The 21,176-nt window shown below is 43.4% G+C and overlaps 1 protein-coding gene across 2 annotated transcripts in view; it reads left to right on the top strand.

Moving 5' to 3' along the window:
* The window catches only part of LOC126365858 (peroxidasin homolog), a 1,186,130-nt gene that overhangs the window by 1,043,423 nt on the left and 121,531 nt on the right, over positions 1–21,176 (top strand). For both annotated transcript variants that reach the window (XM_050008525.1, XM_050008523.1), the window contains one exon: positions 15,058–15,179. In XM_050008525.1, coding sequence (XP_049864482.1) covers positions 15,058–15,179 — 122 coding nt within the window. The remainder of the gene's footprint in view (positions 1–15,057; positions 15,180–21,176) is intronic.

The raw sequence follows: 21,176 nt of genomic DNA, 5'->3' as shown, positions 1-21,176 counted from the left end.
GATCATTAGACCGATCCGCTAACCACTACCCACCCTGCCGCACTGGCTTTGTACAACGGTATGTACTGTCCTAGCGTTCTTCCCTCCTCAGTTCGAATTCCCATTCATGCATCAGTCCACTTGGTACACTCCGTAAACTCCAGGCCTCGGTAAACATTTTCATTCGTCGCTTCAGTTGGTATACAGGATGATTCAGGAGGAGGGTCACATAACTAGTGCGGTGATTCTACGTGTGAAAATAAACTGAAAAGTCATATCAACATGTGTTTGGTTTTCGATCATTATGGAACTGGTGTGCGTTGGAGACTGCACACATCCCTGAATGATTATGAAGGTGTGAATATTACTTACGAAACGCTGCGTAGGCGCTCTAATGGATGGATTAATGGCGGGACAGATGTGTGGTGGATCCTAAAATGCACTTGTCAATGTGTTGAAGGGTATGTTGTGACGCACATCGAACATCATCTCAGCGGCATTTAATGTGGGCAACAGCGTCGGTGATGTGAGTGACAAGTTCTTCGCTTGTATATGCCTTCGTAGTGACGCATATGCTTTTAATCGGCCCCATAAACGTAAGTCTAATGGGGTTATGTCGGTTGATCTGGCGGGCCGGTTAATTGATCCTCCATGACCAATAAATCGTTGAGGAAATGTGTTATTCACGCAGTGGGTTACTTGTCTCATACGGTCAATCAATGATCCATCATGTTGTAGGTACGTTATCCATCGTTGCACAAATGTCACGTCTTCCAAAAGTGCAGACAGGTGTTCAGGAAATGTGCGTATACTGCGGCTGTCGTGCGATTTGGCAGGAACACATGCCCTCTCACCAGGTTATCAATCATACCACACAAGATGATCACAAAGAACTTTATTTGGAATCTTGTTTCTGTAGTGTCATGTAGATTCTCCATCGCCCTTGTATAAGAATTGTGGTGTTCATGACACAACTGCGTTTAAATTTTACCTTGTATGTTAATAAAGTGTATTGTAAGATGTCTCTGTATTCAGCCAATCATTCACAAAATTATTGTCTTCATACAGAATCACCTGAATGTAGATGTTGCATTGAATAGGTACAAACCCTCAGAATGTAATGTATGATGTATGCCACAATTGATTCGTAGATTATTGAGCTGATAGCTAATGCACAGTGTACTGGGGGTGGGAGATAATTGTACCATTGCATTGTCTTCCGTTTCCTCAACTGACTGGACGGCCTCACGTTCAGGTCGTATATGTGCGTTGAGTAGTGATCAGAAGTAACGTAATGTAGACAAATCGTGGAAAATACCCTGTCACAGGGAGCCCATCTATCAGGGAAACATCTCTAGCATTCTGTCAGAGCCGCACGGGCACTGCCATTACAGTACATTCAAACATGTCAGCGTATTCTGCATGCCTCATTGTATGTGGCATCTTTGTATTCGTGGACACAATGTACTTGCTCAAACAACATTCAAACATGTCACGCATAGGCCTCACGACTGCTGACTAATTCAACCCAAAATTGTACACTGGGTACGCTTGCAGCTATTGCTTCAGTGCGACGTCCCATCCGTCGAAAAATCCCAACATCTGTTGTACAATGTATCAGTCATCTGTGGCACTTCTGTTCTGTCGACCACAGCGCCTACACATCATTTCGGGAAGTAATATTCACACTTGTCTTCGCAATCATTCATGGATGTATGTAGACTTCAAGCTGCCCTGTTCCATAGTGATCGAAAATCGAACTTATGTTCATATATCTTTTTCGGTTTATTTCACATAATTCAAAAATTATGTGACATTCCTCCTAAATCACCCTGTACATACATGTATATGGAGTATGCGTAAGAGTGTGTAGAAATGTAACAGGACATAGAGAATGCTCCACTGAACCGTTTGAGATAGGCAACCTGGGAGAAGCCAGGTTCAGTCTTCCCTCAGGCATGGGTGTATGTGCTGTCCTTCGCTTAAGTTAGTTTAAGTTAGATTAAGTAGTGAAGTAGTGTGTAAGCCTGGGGACCGATGAACTCAGCGATTTAGTCCCATAGGAACTTACCTCATATTTCCTAAATTTCGTTTACAGCTGTAGAAAAAGACATATTTTCTGCCACAACCGCAGTTTCCTTAGTAAGCGGATCTCGTGCCCCATTATGATTTATCATATTTTCAAGGCGCCTTGATAACCTAGTATCTAAAACAATGCCAAGCGACTTCGCAAAACGTTTTCAGGCGGTTTTCTGTACTACGCGAAACGTAGCAGAACGGAGATAGTTTTAAATATATTTAATTTATTAATTAAAAATAGTCAGGTGGAGATGGAATGGGTAATGTTGACTTTGTATATAAATGATTTAGAAATCAATCTATAGTTCTATGCGTTGCCAGTGTAAGTAACCCTTTCCATTGGGTAAACAGAGCAATAATGTGGTCGCCTAGTTCATGGTCTCTTTTTGCGATCGGAAGGCATTCGGCATTAGTGGTACACAAATGAAACCATGAAACGAAAGAAAACAAGATGTTATATAAACATTGATGTTGTAAAAATGTACTACCCAACGTATTAGTGAGGTAGCAAACATATAAACGACTTACTTTACATCAGACGACAGAAAATCAGAAAAAATAACGGAACAAGCTACCACTAGCAAACTCACTGACACAGTGGTGGCACATATCGGAACTGGTTTGACTACTTCTCCGCAGGCAGAAACATTGTCCCGCACAAGAAACGTGCAATCGCCATTTTTCCGCTCTTTCCAATTAATGGCACCTTCCCCGACGTCAGTACGCTCGTGACGAAGGAGAAAATTTTTTCTTCATTGTTACTTCAAGTCCCTATCAATGGGCCGGCTGGGAGTAGATAAAATATCTTTTCAGCCAAAGGTTACACAAATTGAAAAGATGTTTTAAAATATATAAGAAAATGGGACAATAAGCAGTTTTTAATGCATTGGAGGATAATATTTTAGACATGTTCCTAAAAAGGTAACGATAAATCATTTTTAAGGAAAACCACAATGAGACAGACAATATTTATGTATCTGAGCACTCTACAGATTATATGCTACATTTAAAATATAATAAATGATGATACTTTGAATCATGCTATTGTGTAATAGTGATACCGGTGATGGATGCACAAAAATGATCATGACGGAGGCGAAATGACGAGAAAGGCTATGGCATCCTGTGGAATCGCTGGTAGCGGCTAAGACTCAGCAATGTGAGTGTTGAAACTCCTGCAGGGAGGAGGACAAGGCATGAAGGTGCACGGAAGGTCTAATACAGTAGTAGTGGCGCGGCAGGAAACCGGATTTGACGATTTGTGGCTCGACGACTGCGCCGCTAAAGCGGAGTTATTGAACGCAGTTTTCCGAAATTCCTTCACCAGGGAAGACGAATGGAATATTCCAGAATTTGAAACACGAACATCTGCTAGCATGAGTTTCTTAGAAGTAGATACTTTAGGGGTTGCGAAGCAACTCAAATCGCTTGATCCAGGCAAGTCTTCAGGTCCAGATTGTATACCGATTAGGTTCCTTTCAGATTACGCTGATACTAGAGCTCCCTACTTAGCACTCATATACAACCGCTCGCTCACCGATAGATCTGTACCTACAGATTGGAAAATTGCGCAGGTCGCACCAGTGTTCAAGAAGGGTAGTAGGAGTAATCCATTTAACTACAGACCTATATCATTGACGTCGGTTTGCAGTAGGGTTTTGGAGCATATACTGTATTCAAACATTATGAATCACCTCGAAGGGAACGATCTATTGACACGTAATCAGCATGGCTTCAGAAAACATCGCTCTTGTGCAACGCAGCTAGCTGTTTATTCGCACGAAGTAATGGCCGCTATCGACAGGGGATCTCAAGTTGATTCCGTATTTCTAGATTTCCGGAAAGCTTTTGACACCGTTCCTCACAAGCGACTTCTAATCAAGCTGCGGAGCTATGGGGTATCGTCTCAGTTGTGCGACTGGATTCGTGATTTCCTGTCAGGAAGGTCGCAGTTCGTAGTAATAGACGGCAAATCATCGAGTAAAACTGAAGTGATATCAGGTGTTCCCCAGGGAAGCGTCCTGGGACCTCTACTGTTCCTGATGTATATAAATGACCTGGGTGACAATCTGAGCAGTTCTCTTAGGTTGTTCGCAGATGATGCTGTAATTTACCGTCTAGTAAGGTCATCCGAAGACCAGTATCAGCTGCAAAGCGATTTAGAAAAGATTGCTGTATGGTGTGTCAGGTGGCAGTTGACGCTAAATAACGAAAAGTGTGAGATGATCCACATGAGTTCCAAAAGAAATCCGTTGGAATTCGATTACTCGATAAATAGTACAATTCTCAAGGCTGTCAATTCAACTAAGTACCCGGGTGTTAAAATTACAAACAACTTCAGTTGGAAGGACCACATAGATAATATTGTCGGGAAGGCGAGCCAAAGGTTGCGTTTCATTGGCAGGACACTTAGAAGATGCAACAAGTCCACTAAAGAGACAGCTTACACTACACTCGTTCGTCCTCTGTTAGAATATTGCTGCGCGGTGTGGGATCCTTACCAGGTGGGATTGACGGAGGACATCGAGAGGGTGCAAAGAAGGGCAGCTCGTTTTGTATTATCGCGTTATAGGGGAGAGAGTGTGGCAGATATGATACACGAGTTGGGATGGAAGTCATTACAGCATAGACGTTTTTCGTCGCGGCGAGACCTTTTTACGAAATTTCAGTCACCAACTTTCTCTTCCGAATGCGAAAATATTTTGTTGAGCCCAACCTACATAGGTAGGAATGATCATCAAAATAAAATAAGAGAAATCAGAGCTCGAACAGAAAGGTTTAGGTGTTCGTTTTTCCCGCTCGCTGTTCGGGAGTGGAATACTAGAGAGATACACTCCTGGAAATGGAAAAAAGAACACATTGACACCGGTGTGTCAGATCCACCATAGTTGCTCCGGACACTGCGAGAGCGCTGTACAAGCAATGATCACACGCACGGCACAGCGGACACACCAGGAACCGCGGTGTTGGCCGTCGAATGGCGCTAGCTGCGCAGCATTTGTGCACCGCCGCCGTCAGTGTCAGCCAGTTTGCCGTGGCATACGGAGCTCCATCGCAGTCTTTAACACTGGTAGCATGCCGCAACATCGTGGACATGAACCGTATGTGCAGTTGACGGACTTTGAGCGAAGGCGTATAGTGGGCATGCGGGAGGCCGGGTGGACGTACCGCCGAATTGCTCAACACGTGGGGCGTGAGGTCTTCACAGTACATCGATGTTGTCGCCAGTGGTCGGCGGAAGGTGCACGTGCCCGTCGACCTGGGACCGGACCGCAGCGACGCACGGATGCACGCCAAGACCGTAGGATCCTACTCAGTGCCGTAGGGGACCGCACCGCCATTTCCCAGCAAATTAGGGACACTGTTGCTCCTGGGGTATCGGCGAGGACCATTCGCAACCGTCTCCATGAAGCTGGGCTACGGTCCCGCACACCGTTAGGCCGTCTTTCGCTCACGCCCCAACATCGTGCAGCCCGCCTCCAGTGGTGTCGCGACAGGCGTGAATGGAGGGACAAATGGAGACGTGTCGTCTTCAGCGATGAGAGTCGCTTCTGCCTTGGTGCCAATGATGCTCGTATGCGTGTTTGGCGCCGTGCAGGTGAGCGCCACAATCAGGACTGCATACGACCGAGGCACACAGGGCCAACACCCGGCATCATGGTGTGGGGAGCGATCTCCTACACTGGCCGTACACCTCTGGTGATCGTCGAGGGGACACTGAATATTGCACGGTACATCCAAACCGTCATCGAACCCATCGTTCTACCATTCCTAGACTGGCAAGGGAACTTGCTGTTCCAACAGGACAATGCACGTCCGCATGTATCCCGTGCCACCCAACGTGCTCTAGAAGGTGTAAGTCAACTACCCTGGCCAGCAAGATCTCCGGATCTGTCCCCCATTGAGCATGTTTGGGACTGGATGAAGCGTCGTCTCACGCGGTTTGCACGTCCAGCACGAACGCTGGTCCAACTGAGGCGCCAGGTGGAAAAGGCATGGCAAGCCGTTCCACAGGACTACATCCAGCATGTCTACGATCGTCTCCATGGGAGAATAGCAGCCTGCATTGCTGCGAAAGGTGGATATGCACTGTACTAGTGCCGACATTGTGCATGCTCTGTTGCCTGTGTCTATGTGCCTGTGGTTCTGTCAGTGTGATCATGTGATGCATCTGACCCCAGGAATGTGTCAATAAAGTTTCCCCTTTCTGGGACAATGAATTCACGGTGTTCTTATTTCAATTTCCAGGAGTGTAGTATGATTGTGGTTCGATGAACCCTCTGCCAAGCACTTAAATGTGAATTGCAGAGTAGTCATGTAGATGTAGATGTAGATGGATATTGGGTGCCAGAACTGGATTTGACTCCAGCTAGAGAAGAGGATGTAGACTATGGATGGGTTGGTTTAGGATGATAGCTGGGCGAAAGAGATAAGCAAAGAGTATTGTCTACAGTCATCATAACACTGATGTACTTTTGACTTGGAGTACTGATATCCTGACCTTTATATTCAGCAGTAAACAGCTTACACCGCTGTAGAGCTTAACCCTTGAAGTGAGCACGACGAGTGCGTTCCTTCATTGCCTGCTCGCTGTAAGTGACCTCGTCGTATAAATCCGTCAGTAGCATTCTGTGGCTTGTAGCTAATGTAACATATAACATTGCACATACATAGGAAAAGAAATCCACTACTGTGCAACTACGTTATCGATGACAAACTGCTGGAAACAGTTTATGCTGTAAAATAACTAGGAGTTATTAAGCGGAGTTATTAAGCTGAATGCCTACATAAAATAAATAGTAGAAAAAGCAGATGACAGACTGAGATCCATAGGAGGAATCTTATGGAAATATACATTCTTGAGTACGGTTAATCAATATGAGATCTTCACCAGCAGACTAATAGAAGAGATAGAGAAGGTCCAACGAAGAGCGGAAGTGTTCGTCATGGGATTGTTCAGTCGAAGTGAGAGCTTTAAAGAGGTGGTCATCAAACTCCAGTGGCAGATACCACAAGAGGGGCGTTATGCATCACGTAGAGGTTTACTGCTGAAATTTTGAGAGAACTGTTTCCGGGAAAAGTCGGAAGACATATTATCTTCTCCTGCATAAATCTCGCGCAATGACCACGATGAGAAAATTCGAGAAATTGGAGCTAATATGGAGGCTTACTGACGATCATTCTTCCCACGTGCTATTCGCGAGAGCAAGATGAAAGGGGGGGGGGGGGGAATCAGTTAGTGGTACCAGAAGTACCTTCCGCCATGAAACGTCAAGTGGCTTGCGGAGCGTAATATTAACGTAGAATGTTATAATGACAGTAGTTAATACTTCCTCCACTAGAGGGTACCTTCCGTCAGTCAAGATCATGTACTGTCGGCCAATTACGATGTTTTTCATTGACATATTGGTAAGGACACAAAGTATGGTAGTCATTATCTTGAAGGGATAACAGCTGCTCAAATTCTTTTGGTGTTGTTTGCGATTCGCTCAGAAATCGTTCTGTATACAGCTCGACAACTGGTACCGAGTAAAGTGGCTCAGCTCTTATCACAGTGAACTCACATTCAAGAGGACCTCGGTTCAGATTCCCGTCCGTCCATCCGGATTTACGTTTCTGCCATTTCCTAGATCACCCCAGGCCAATGCCGGGGATGTTTCCTTTTAAAGACCCCTACGGACTTCGTCTCCATCCTTGAAACAATTAGAAATTGTACTCGATGTCAACGAGATGTTAAAGCCAAATATTTCATCTTTCGGTAACTGGCACACTTGTGCAGACTTGCTTGACAAACTAACGGGTAGTAACATCGACGATTGCCAGAACTTCATGGCTAAATAGGTTCAAGTTCTCTAATTTCATGAAAAATCTGGGAATTCCAAATACATAACGAAATAAAGAAGCAAACAGACGCTGACAAATTGGAAGGACGAGAGAGCTGTCGTGATGGTCCACACGTTCCGTGGCGATACGTTTCCAGAAGTAAATTCAAGCCCCGGGTTCCCATGAATTACAACAAAATTATGGAAAGCGTGAATACGAGCGATTACACGCCGACTTGGAACACGAAAATCGATTCGACTTGCAGCAAGACATATTCATTTTTTTTCCTGGGCAACGAAGAAAAGACTAACACAGAATTTTGCTGCATTCTTCAAAACAGGCCTTCGGAAAGAGATCTGTTACTGTTGTATAGGATGTGAAGCTCTCGTCTGCACTGCATGACGGTTTAAAATGTTTCGCACAGAAAACGATCCGTAACCATGTGAAACAAAATGTCAGTATCTTCTCTATCTCTTCAGGTAGAAGAGACTCTCTGTTCTATCACAATCCACATTAATTACGCTCCGTAACCTAATTTCAACAAATACATATTCGTGAAACCAGTGAGCATATTAGAATGTGGCATCTTATTGTAAGTCGTGAATTAAGCAGCTGCGAGAATAGAGAACCAATATACGATAGCGACGATAGTTTTATTACTTATTCGCAATCTGTAGTTAATGAAATATAAGAGACTTTCAATAATTAAAGTGACAAACTGATTTTGGAGAAAACTGCGTATTTTTAGAAAATGAGACTCTCACTGCTTCACAGCTTAATCCCATCAATATTACGAACGAATAGTTACTTTTTTATAGTTATACCTTTGTTTTCCCCCCCATGAAACATGGACCTTGCCGTTGGTGGGGAGGCTTGCGTGCCTCAGCGATACAGATGGCCGTGCCGTAGGTGCAACCACAACGGGGGGGGGGGGGTATCTGTTGAGAGGTCAGACAAACATGTGGTTCCTGAAGAGGGGCAGCAGACTTTTCAGCAGTTGCAGGGGCAACAGTCTGGATGATTGACTGATATGGCCTTGCAACATTAACCAAAACGGCCTTGCGGTGCTGGTACTGCGATCGGCTGAAAGCAAGGGGAAACTACAGCCGTAATTTTTACCAAGGGCATGCAACTTTACTGTATGATTAAATGATGATGAAGTCCTCTTGGGTAAAATATTCCGGAGGTAAAATAGTCCCCCATTCGGATCTCTGGGCGGGGACTACTCAGAAGGACGTCGTTATCAGGAGAAAGAAAACTGGTGTTCTACGGATCGGAGCGTGGAATGTCAGATCTCTTAATCGGGCAGGTAGGTTAGAAAATTTAAAAAGGGAAATGGATAGGTTAAAGTTAGATATAGTGGGAATTAGTGAAGTTCGGTGGCAGGAGGAACAAGACTTTTGGTCAGGTGAATACAGGGCTATAAATACAAATTCATATAGGGGTAATGCAGGAGTAGGTTTAATAATGAATAAAAAAATAGGAGTGCGGGTAAGCTACTACAAACAGCATAGTGAACGCATTATTGTGGCCAAGATAGACACAAAGCCCATGCCTACTACAGTAGTACAAGTTTATATGCCAACTAGCTCTGCAGATGATGAAGAAATTGATGAAATGTATGTTGAGATAAAAGAAATTATTCAGGTAGCGAAGGGAGACGAAAATTTAATAGTCATGGGTGACTGGAATTCGAGTGTAGGAAAAGGGAGAGAAGGAAACATAGTTGGTGATCATGGATTGGGGCTAAGAAATGAAAGAGGAAGCCGTCTGGTAGAATTTTGCACAGAGCATAACTTAATCATAGCTAACACTTGGTTCACAAATCATAAAAGAAGGTTGTATACATGGAAGAATCCTGGAGATACTAAAAGGTATCAGATAGATTATATAATGGTAAGACAGAGATTTAGGAATCAGGTTTTAAATTGTAGCACATTTCCAGGGGCAGATGTGGACTCTGACCACAATCTATTGGTTATGACCTGTAGGTTAAAACTGAAGAAACTGCAAAAAGGTGGGAATTTAAGGACATGGGATCTGGATAAGCTGAAAGAACCAGAGGTTGTGCAGAGTTTCAAGGAGAGCATAAGGGAACAATTGACAGCAATGGGGAAAAGAAACACAGTAGAAGAAGAATGGGTAGCTCTGAGAGATGAAGTAGTGAAGGCAGCAGAGGATAAAGTAGGTAAAAAGAAGAGGGCGGCTAGAAATTCTTGGGTAACAGAAGAAATATTGAATTTAATTGATGAAAGGAGAAAATATAAAAATGCAGTAAATGAAGCAGGCAAAAAGGAATACAAACGTCTCAAAAATGAGATCGACAGGAAGTGCAAAATGGCTAAGCAGGAATGGCTAGAGGACAAATGTAAGGATGTAGAAGCTTATCTCATAAGGGGTAAGAGAGATACTGCCTACAGGAAAATTAAAGAGACCTTTGGAGAGAAGGGAACCACGTGTATGAATATCAAGAGCTCAAATGGCAACCCAGTTCTAAGAAAAGAAGGGAAGGCAGAAAGGTGGAAGGAGTATATAGAGGGTTTATACAAGGGCGATGTACTTGAGGACAATATTATGGAAATGGAAGAGGATGTAGATGAAGACGAAATGGGAGGTAAGATACTGCGTGAAGAGGTTGACAGAGCACTAAAAGACCTGAGTCGAAACAAGGCCCCCGGAGAAGACAACATTCCATTAGAACTACTGACGGCCTTGGGAGAGCCAGTCATGACAAAACTCTACCAGCTGGTGAGCAAGATTTATGACACGGGTGAAATACCCTCAGACTTCAAGAAGAATATAATAATTCCAATCCCAAAGAAAGCAGGTGCTGACAGATGTGAAAATTACCGAACTATCAGTTTAATAAGTCACAGCTGCAAAATACTAACACGAATTCTTTACAGAGGAATGGAAAAACTGGTAAATGCGGACCTCGGGGAGGATCAGTTTGGATTCCGTAGAAATGTTGGAACACGTTAGGCAATACTGACCTTACGACTTATCTTAGAAGAAAGACTAAGAAAAGGCAAATCTACGTTTCTAGCATTTGTAGACTTAGAGAAAGCTTTTGACAATGTTGACTCGAATACTCTCTTTCAAATTCTGAAGGTGGCAGGGGTATAATACAGGGAGCGAAAGGCTATTTACAATTTGTACAGAAACCAGATGGCAGTTATTAGAGTCGAGGGGCATGAAAGGGAAGCAGTGGTTGGGAAGGGAGTGAGACAGGGTTGTAGCCTCTCCCCGATGTTATTCAATCTGTATATTGAGCAAGCAGTAAAGGAAACAAAAGAAAAATTTCGGAGTAGGTATCAAAGTCCATGGAGAAGAAATAAAAACTTTGAGGTTCGCCAATGACATTGTAATTCTGTCAGAGACAGCAACGGACTTGGAAGAGCAGTTGAATGGAATGGACAGTGTCTTCAAATGAGGATATAAGATGAACATCAACAAAACCTAAACGAGGATAATGGAATGCAGTCGGATTAAGTCGGGTGATGCTGAGGGAATTGGATTAGGAAATGAGACACTTAAAGCAGTAAAGGAGTTTTGCTATTTAGGAAGTAAAATAACTGATGATGGTCGAAGTAGAGAGGATATAAAATGTAGACTGGCAATGGCAGGGAAAGCGTTTCTGAAGAAGAGAAATTTGTTAACATCGAATATGGATTTATGTATGAGGAAGTCGTTTCTGAAAGTATATGTATGGAGTGTGGCCATGTATGGAAGTGAAACATGGACGATAACTAGTTTGGACAAGAAGAGAATAGAAGCTTTCGAAATGTGGTGCTACAGAAGAATGCTGAAGATTAGATGGGTAGATCACGTAACTAATGAGGAGGTACTGAATAGGATTGGGGAGAAGAGAAGTTTGTGGCACAACTTGACTAGAAGAAGGGATCGGTTGGTAGGACATATTCTGAGGCATCAAGGGATCACAAATTTAGCATTGGAGGGCAGCGTGGAGGCTAAAAATCGTAGAGGGAGACCAAGAGATGAATCACTAAGCAGATTCAGAAGGATGTAGGTTGCAGTAGGTACTGCGAGATGAAGCAGCTTGCACAGGATAGAGTAGCATGGAGAGCTGCATCAAACCAGTCTCAGGACTGAAGACAACAACAACAACCTTTGTTTTGTTGTTTGAGCCACTATCCTACGAATTCATTGACCCCTTCTTTGTTGGTGAACTTTCTTCCACGCTCTGTCATTTTCAGTGAACCAAAGAAAGGAAAATACGAGAGAGCCAAATCTGGGCGTTAGGGAGGATGAGGTAGAAGTGTCCAATTCATTTTTAAAAAAATGGTTTTCTGGGTCAGATGGGCTTCAGGGCGAGCATTAGCTTGTAGCAGTAACACGCCTTTTGAGATCCCCTGCGTTTTTCAGTCATTGAATATCTGGGTAGTAGGAACTGTGTATTGTATGCTGATCTTACAATCACAGAAGACGATGTCTCGGGCATCGTCTGAACTATGCACTTATAAAAATTTCTGCGCTTCATACAATCTTTACCACACTGTAAAATCATTCGACAATGGATTTAAGCTGCTTTCCACCTTCGGAAAGAAACAACCGGGTCACTGAACGTTGTTCAGATAATGTGGAAACTTCAAACGGATGCTTGAAGTCTGCAAGACTGAGGTTAAAAAACAAGATATTTTTATGTGTAGGCTGTTCGCAGCTCATCCTCGAGACGCCATCTTAAAGTCTTGAAAGTACAAAACTACTCCTACAAACTGTTTCATTTCTACATCACTTGTCTCTACAATTGTTGAATGTCCCTACAATTAGCCTGCACTGGTACCTGGTGCTACTGTTTTAACTGCAGTGACTGATTTACACATTCTTGAAATGCATAGGATTTTTCTTTCTTATTATTAATATTATAATAGTTTGCAACTAGGCAATACCGGCACATTTATAGTGCGTATACCGAATGCTGGTAAACGATGTACGGGCCGACAATGCCTATCGCTGACGAAGCCGTGTTCTTCGTCACATTACGAGAACATGCCGAGGCAATTACAGGACAAAATTGCCACTGACTTATTTATTCATTACAGCTAGGTATGTAATATTTTGTGTGAACAGCTGCTTCATCCTATAGGTGTTAACGTAGTAGAGGCCACGGGGCCTCATTGTTAACTACCTAGGCTTGAATCTGAACGCCGACAGGCTGACGAAGGCCATCAGTTTCCTGACTTTGGTCTGTTTACGCATGAGACAGGCATTACTGGGGAAGACTTGTCCAGTTTCCATAGGTCACATGTACAGGCGGATAGAAACCCACTTATACCAGTTGTATGAGGACATAAGAGCCGAGCGGAGTGGCCGCGTGGTTACAGGCGTGCATGTCACTCATAGTGCGGGCCCTCCCGACGGAGGTTCGAGTCCTCCCTCTGGTGTGAATGTGTGTGTGTGTGTGTATTGTTCTTAGAATATGTTACTTTAAGTTAGTTTAATTAATGTGTAAGCCTAGTGACCGATGACCTCAGCAGTTTGGCCCCTCAGGAAGCAGACCCATTTGAATATCAGAAATAATTGACAGTAAACTTATGGTATGGAATCATGGACGACTACATGGTTGGGCCAGTGTAGAGAAGTTCCTACAAGATCATCTGCTGACGTGATTGGAGGAGATTCCCTTACGTATCAGAGGGAGGATGTGCTTCCAGAGTGATGGTGTCCCGGCGAACCTTACAGGAACACTGCGTTCAGCAATTAACCATGCTTTCGACAATAGATGTCCCGGCTGGGGAGGTCATGTACGTCAGCCTGGAAGACCCACAGACTTCACCCCATTACATATCTTTCTCTGAGGCTACATGAAAATCTAAGTGTATTCTACCACTATAACGCAGAGAAGGAATTATTTTCAAGAATTTTTTCAGCGGTCACAAGCATACAGAACATGCCACACGTTACCCATCGAACACGAGCCACCACTCTACGTCGGAACCGTCACTGTGCTGAAGTTTATCGTGCTTATTTTGAACACTTCATGTCACACTGACTACAACAAAAGACATTTAACATTGTTTTATTCTGAATGAATAAATGTGCCGGCCGTGGTGGCCGAGCGGTTCTAGGCGCTACAGTCTGGAACAACGCGACCGCTACGGTCGCCGGTTCGAATCCTGCCTCGGGCATGGATGTGTGTGATGTCCGTAGGTTAGTTAGGTTTAAGTAGTTCTAAGTTCTAGAGGAGTGATGACCTCAGATGTTAAGTCCCATAATGCTCAGAGCCATTTGAACCATTTTTTTGAATAGATGACCTCCTGGATACTCCGTACTCGCATTATATGCAATTTTGACGACTGATAGTTTAACGAAAAATTCATCAGGTTGGGGATCGAGTTTCTAAACAGCTTGCATACTTTGTACGGTATTAACAGATTTGTGAGTTTTTAATGAGCTATGGGTTGCGAAATACTGATATGCACTTTTTAAAGAAGAATGAAAAGACTGGTTGAAGCCAACCTCAGGGAAGATCAGTTTGTGTTTCAGAGAACTGTAGGAACACGTGAGACAATACGAACCCAGCATATCTTAGAAGACAGGTTAAATAAAAGCGAACCTTTGTTTACAGTATTTCTAGATTTAGAGAAAGCTCTTGACAGTGTCGACTGGAATTCGTTCTATGAAGTTCTGAAGACAGAACCCATGGTGCGCAAAGACGGTGGTGCCATGTTGTATCGTAAAGAGATACCGTAGCAGCGAGAATGCTCAAAGTGTGGGGACCAGCCGGGAGAAGGCAGCTGAGGCGGCCACCCCTTTGGAACTACATGATGGACTCGCCCGGTGCTCAAGACGAGAATGCATTTCGGCTCTGGTCCCACGTTATTTTGCGCAAGCTGCACTTTATTTTCTGTTGTTCTGTTAGCGTGAACAAATGAACCACAGAATTTTTGTTCATAACATCTACATCATGTTATTAAAAGAACGGAAGTTTACGAATGAACAATTGCTCGAAAATACCACCTTTCATGGATAAAACCTAATTCTGGTAATGTAGCGAATTTCTTCTAAGAATTAGTATTAGTCCTATACTTACAGTGTAAGGCTGACAACAGTTTATCAACGGCCATCTACTACCAAGAATGAATACAGATGGCACGAGTTAGCTGAATGAACAGTGGGGTGCTATGGTGACGCTGTATTTCTGTGTGTTGTCAGGGTGTCGCCGTTCGGCAGCCTGTACGTGCACAACCTGTCCCAGAGCGACGCCGGGGTCTACCAGTGCAGGGCCGACAACCTTCACGGCCACATCGAGGCGCACGGCCGACTCACCATCAAGGGTAAGCCCGTACTACTGTCATACTCCTAACGTAAGCTGACTGACCACTAACGCACTAGATGGTCAGAACCTCTCATTTAGTTATCCATTTATTATCTAGGATACGTAAAACCTCCAAACTTGATGCTTATTGCATATGGAGATTACAAAGTAAGATGTTCTTGATTATTCATTTCTTATTATGAGCGCCACTTTGACATTCTAAATTGTGAAAACTACTAATATAAGATATTTCTACCGTTAGGTGATATGAAAGAAAGCAAAGAAGAAGAAAATGTTGTGCCTGTTACAGATCAAAGTTCTTCAACTTCTTCTTAAAACCAGCAGGGCAGTGAACTCCGCCCGCAGTGCAGGGCAACGTTCTAGAGGTGGATGCCAGCAAGTGGGAGGGAGTCCCGGAATGGATAAATATAGCTCCTCTACGGTTTTCAAGGAAATCGTATACCATTATTCATAGAAAATAGGGCTAGTGCTTGTAATGACGACAGAGCTGCGTAATGGAGATGCGAAATTCATCCTCGTGCCGACAAATCCGATCCTAGACGATGCGGTCTACGTGAACAGGAGCCCTTCCGGCTTGGGAAACAGCATCCTCACTGCGAAGCAAGCATTCCACTATGGCATGGACTAGATAAGCCTAGATGGTCACATACTCTTAAGCAGTACTGCAGTCTTGCAGAGTTAAATGGGGCCCATGGAATACCACGATATGGCTGGCCAAATTATCACCGAACCCACTCCTGGGTAGTAAGAACTCTGCAACGTAAGCTTGGGTCGGCGTACGCCAGACAAAATCTCGGCCAGAAGTTAGAAACAGTCTGAAACAAGACTCCTACGAACAAACAACTTCATTCCATTGCTCTACAGTACAATTTTCATCGCTTCGGTGCCATATTTTCCTATTATATAGCATTTAGAGCACTGATGAACAGTTTTGGAATTAAAGCTTGCCCTGCACTTCCCTGCTTATGGACTCCGATAGTGTATTTTGGTGCTGACAGGGTTCACGAGTGCGACATTCAGTTCTGCAGTGCCTTTTGCAGCTGCCGTCACAATGACCGTCTGTCATAATTACTCAGCACACACTTTCGTCCGCTTAGTGACTTAAAGCATGATCGTTCCCCGCTTGGCCTGTGCGCGGTACAGAAACAGACAGAACTTGGGCTACGTAGGTTACGGAAGCACCAACCGTACTAGCGTCAACAATTTGCCTCATTCGAATTGAATTAGCTCCAACATAATGCACTCACAACGATGACAGAACACGGATTGGATCGCGACTGACTGTTGAAACATACTGAGAAAATTGCACAAGTGCCATTCATAGCAACGCACAACAGCACAACCTGCAGTCTGCGCAAGCATCCATATTTATGTTGAAGGCCGTATTTCTTACGGTGTTTTCATACTGTGTTCCAACCCCTGTACGATCATAGTGCAATGGACGCAGCATCCTGGCCCCATATAAGCGATTCCATTGCTTGCTGTGGTTCCTCAACCCCGTTTCTGAACAAACTTTTAACTGAGGGGACAACCTAGGAACGCCAGACTCCCTTTAGCTGTTTTGAGAGCACCATATTCCTAACGGATGCAAGAAATGTTACTACCACTGTGCGCTACAACTACCAGACGACAACTGGTTCTGTGATATGAATGGAGCAAAGCATTTGTCGTTCATGTTAACTCAACTCCATCAAGGATTTATTTGAACTCGATTATCATAAGTAAAATGGAACTGAAAGACAATGACTACGATTTGTTAACTTTTGAGGCAAGAAAGGAATGAAATAATGTGTTATGAAAGCAAAAGATGATGCCATTATTCCCACAGGACATCGTATTTCTGCATAAAAGTTAGGGATCTGAAGAAGAAGTGATGAATGAATGAGCTACCTACTGCAGAGTTTGCATTAAATATAAAAACCACCAACATTCAACCGACATACATTGTTGTTAAGAAAATTGGTCACTCAGTAAAACTCAAAAGTAGGAAGACACAGTTGCATAAAAAGGGAAATTATGCTATGATTTATAACTCAATATTATGCTGATTGACAGGAGCAAGAAAAATAATTAGACGTATCTTGGTGAAGACGAATCAAATTGCCTCCAATAAAGGTCACCGGTCGATGCGATTGTTGTTTTGAAACTTAGTAAGGTGAAGCATACTTCTGGAGGACAGTAATGCATGGAAGTGAAATCGATACAGAACTCATACCAAATTAACTGTCTGGATTACACTGCATTAATTCACATAGGTTACATGTTTCGCAGAGTCTCATCAACCATTCAAAACCCAATGGAAAAAAATCTGTGTAGTTTAAAGGCCAAATGATATTTAAATGAAAGTATACACTGAGCAGCCAGACCATTATGACCACCTGCGTAATAGTTGGTATGTCACCTTACAGCACGGATAAAAGCCGGGAAGCGCATTGGCATCGAAGAAATGATGCCTTGCTAGGTTCCTGGAAGGACATCAAATCTGCACACATAAGTCACTTAATTTCTGTAAATTCCAGGGACGGGGGCGATGAACTCAGATGCCGCGTTCAGTCACATCCCAAATGTGGTCATCAAGTTCAGATCTGTAGAGTTGAGCGGCCAACACATCAATTGCAATTAGCCACTGCGTTGTTCGAACCACTCCATCACATTCGTGGCCTTGTGGCAGGGCGCATTATCTTGTTGAAAAATGCTTCTGCCGTCGGGGAACATTATCGTCATGAAGAGCTGAGAACGGTCTGTAACCAGGGTACCATACTCCTTGGCCGTCACGGTGACTTGTACAAGCTCCACTGAACCCACGGATGGCCACTTAAATGCTCCCCGAAGCAAAATGGAGCCGTCGCCAGCATGTCTTCGTCCCGCAGCACATGTGTCAAGGAGCTGCAGCCCTGGTAGACGACGGACACGCGCGCTACCATTGGCATGGTGAAAAAGGTATCGAAATTCATTAGATCCCGCAAAGCCAACGTCCAGTACCAACGGTCGTGTGTGCCTTTCAGTCGTAGCTGCCGTTGTCCTGGTGTTAACGTTGGCACACGAATGGGCCGTAGGTTGCGGAGGCCCATCGTTAGGAGTGTTCTGTGCACTGTGTGTTCAGACACACTTTCACTCTGCCCAACATTAAAGTCTGATGTTAGTTCCGCCACAGTCCTGTTTTACCTGTCTGCCCAGTCTACGACGTCCATCTGTAACGATGGGTGACTCGCCCAACCCTGCTACGTCTGGACGTGGTTTCACTCTGGTTTCACCACGTGTTCAAAACACTCACTGCAGCACTTCTCGAACACACGACAAGTTGTGCGGTTTCCGAAATGCTCGTGCCGAAACTCCGGGTCACCTCAATCAGCCCTCGTTCAAACTCAAATAGATCCTGTACGTTGCCTGTTCTAAACAAGGACAGCACGCCCACTGACAATACAAGTTTCGTGCGTTTGTCTGACTAGCAGTCATTCCTCGGCATGTGACGCTGCTACTGCCTGGCCGGGTTTATGTCGATAGTAGATCGATGGTGGTAATGTTCTGGCTGATAAGTGTGTATAAGTGTAGACACATGTATATGCTGCATTGTGTGTTCAAGTACTATTTTCATATGATTCGGATACACCATGTGTTTCGATCTGATGATAGCAATCTATTGAAACACTTAATTTATATGAATAAATAAAGTGCGACCCACATATATTGTCTGCTCAGCATCACGGTCGCCGACCTCTATAATTGCTTGCTATGTACCATTATCAAAAATATGTGACAATAGCAACTTAGGAGAAGATAAAACTGTAACAACTAGAAGTATCGCATTACAACCGAAACATGTAACTGAGGTTCAAAAAGATACTACGAAATGAAGAGCTGCTATTAAGGGTAGGGGGAGGAGGGAAGTGTGTAGAAAACTATATTGAGGAAACAGGATACGATAGTGTTCAATCTGCGCACTGAATACGTCATTGGGAGTAAGTAGATGGGGAATACGGAATAGAATACAGAGACAAGAATGTGAAAAATAAGTAACTGACACATGGAAATTCTGACAAGATGGGATGGAATGACGCATTACAAATCTAACTTGTTCAACTGTTATGTCACTTGTATCACACTTTTCTTCTAGACGTTATTCAGAAAGTGTAGTTTACAAGCGACAATGCAGCTGCAACAACAGAATTCATTTAAGATTTTGCGACCTAGTAACAAGAAATATTCCGAGCATTATTTTTCTGTGGAGGAGACGTACAGAAATCCTCGGACCCCTCCCTCCTCTTTCTTTCACGTGATTGCGGATGTAACGTCTGCATGGATTGCTGTCGACAATATTGATTCATTCAAAAGAAACTGCAACATTCATTCAGTGAACATTAAATGGAAAAGAGATTTAAATTTATGTAACATTTCCTTAACCATTCTACAGTATGGTGTGATCAATTTATGATGTTTTATTTTCAAGACACAGCTAAAAAAATGAATGATTAACAAAAAATCTTCAAATCGAAGTTGTGAATTTCATTTTGGCGCACACTTTCTTTTCTCTACAGGAGTTCCTCGCAGAAATTAAGAAGTTTTCAGTGTGAAGTGTTTGTGATCATTAAGCAGTCTATCTGAGAACCCGGTGACGTTAACACGTAACTCGGTACCGAAGAAACCAGTTACAGTTTCGTTGTTGACAGTGAAATAAGTGTTGAAAATGCCTCAGTCACTGGTTGATGCAACAATGACTCTCGAGAAAGTACAGTTGTATGAGATATGAATATTTGCAGTGCTCTGTTTTTGATTAGACATCGCGATCGTAACATTGACTTACGGGCCTTACCAACTCTCATGAGGCACTCATTTCAGCATATCTCCGGATATAAGTGTTACTTCACACAACTGGACAAGTAAATAGGGCGCTATTCGTTTACCTTAATGTCCGCAGCTCGTGGTCGTGCGGTAGCGTTCTCGCTTCCCACGCCCAGGTTCCCGGGTTTGATTCCCGGCGGGATCAGGGATTTTCGCTGCCTCGTGGTGACTGGGTGTTGTGTGATGTCCTTAGGTTAGTTAGGTTTACGTAGTTCTGAGTTCTAGGGCACTGAGGACCACAGATGTTAAGTCGCATAGTGCTCAGAGCCATTTTTTGTTTTCTTTACCTTAATCAATGTTTTGAACATTATTGCAGAAACAATAAAAGGGCTCTCAGTGACCGCAATTGCACTGTTGAAAAAGAAACGTTTGAAGCCAAGCTTGCGGAGTTATCATGTACATATACAGTAAACGTATCACGGCAGGAAGATACCACTTTCCTTTTTTTTTTTTTTTTACAAATCCGTAATTCGGCATATGTTGTTTGTGTTACACTGTCACATTTTTTCCCATATTTCATTAACTGTCTACTTTCTTTTGTTTATAAATTTTCTAACTGACATTCTGTAAGCGATGCACTTGTTATTTATGTTACTCTGTCATAATTTTTTTTTCCATGTTTTACTAATTCTGTGCATTATTTTGTGTATGAATTTTCTAACCAGCACCCTGTAAGCTATGCACTGATTCGTCCCTGATTGAGTAGTGGGTGGTTATAACTAAAGTGCAGCTACTCACAGAGATCCAATGTCCTCTGTAATTATCGTAGAACAGTGAAATTTGGTAGATATTCTAATGCATGAATGTAGAACCAATTTACTTCGGAAAAAATTAGTTTAAAGACGCTGTGAATGAAAGAAAGATGTACAGAAATGTTTCCATATACAGAGTGACAATTATTGAACTACATGAAACAAAATCATCATAACCTCTGAGCGGTTTGTGTTTGAACATTCAAAGTGCACGTTTGGCCACGAGGCATGATGGGAATTAGTACCCGCTGTATGGTTTGATTTAGCCGGGAAGTCCACTTTCATTTGGTTGGGTTCCCCAATAAGCAACATTTTATCGAGAAATATCTTCACCCTCAACGGGTGACTGTGTGGTGTGCAGCGTCCAGTCACGGAATAATCGGTACGATATTCCTTGAGGGCAC

This window comes from Schistocerca gregaria, chromosome 4, assembly GCF_023897955.1.
Source record: "Schistocerca gregaria isolate iqSchGreg1 chromosome 4, iqSchGreg1.2, whole genome shotgun sequence".
Lineage (NCBI taxonomy): Eukaryota > Metazoa > Arthropoda > Insecta > Orthoptera > Acrididae > Schistocerca > Schistocerca gregaria.
This window is presented reverse-complemented; position numbering and strand designations above follow the sequence as displayed.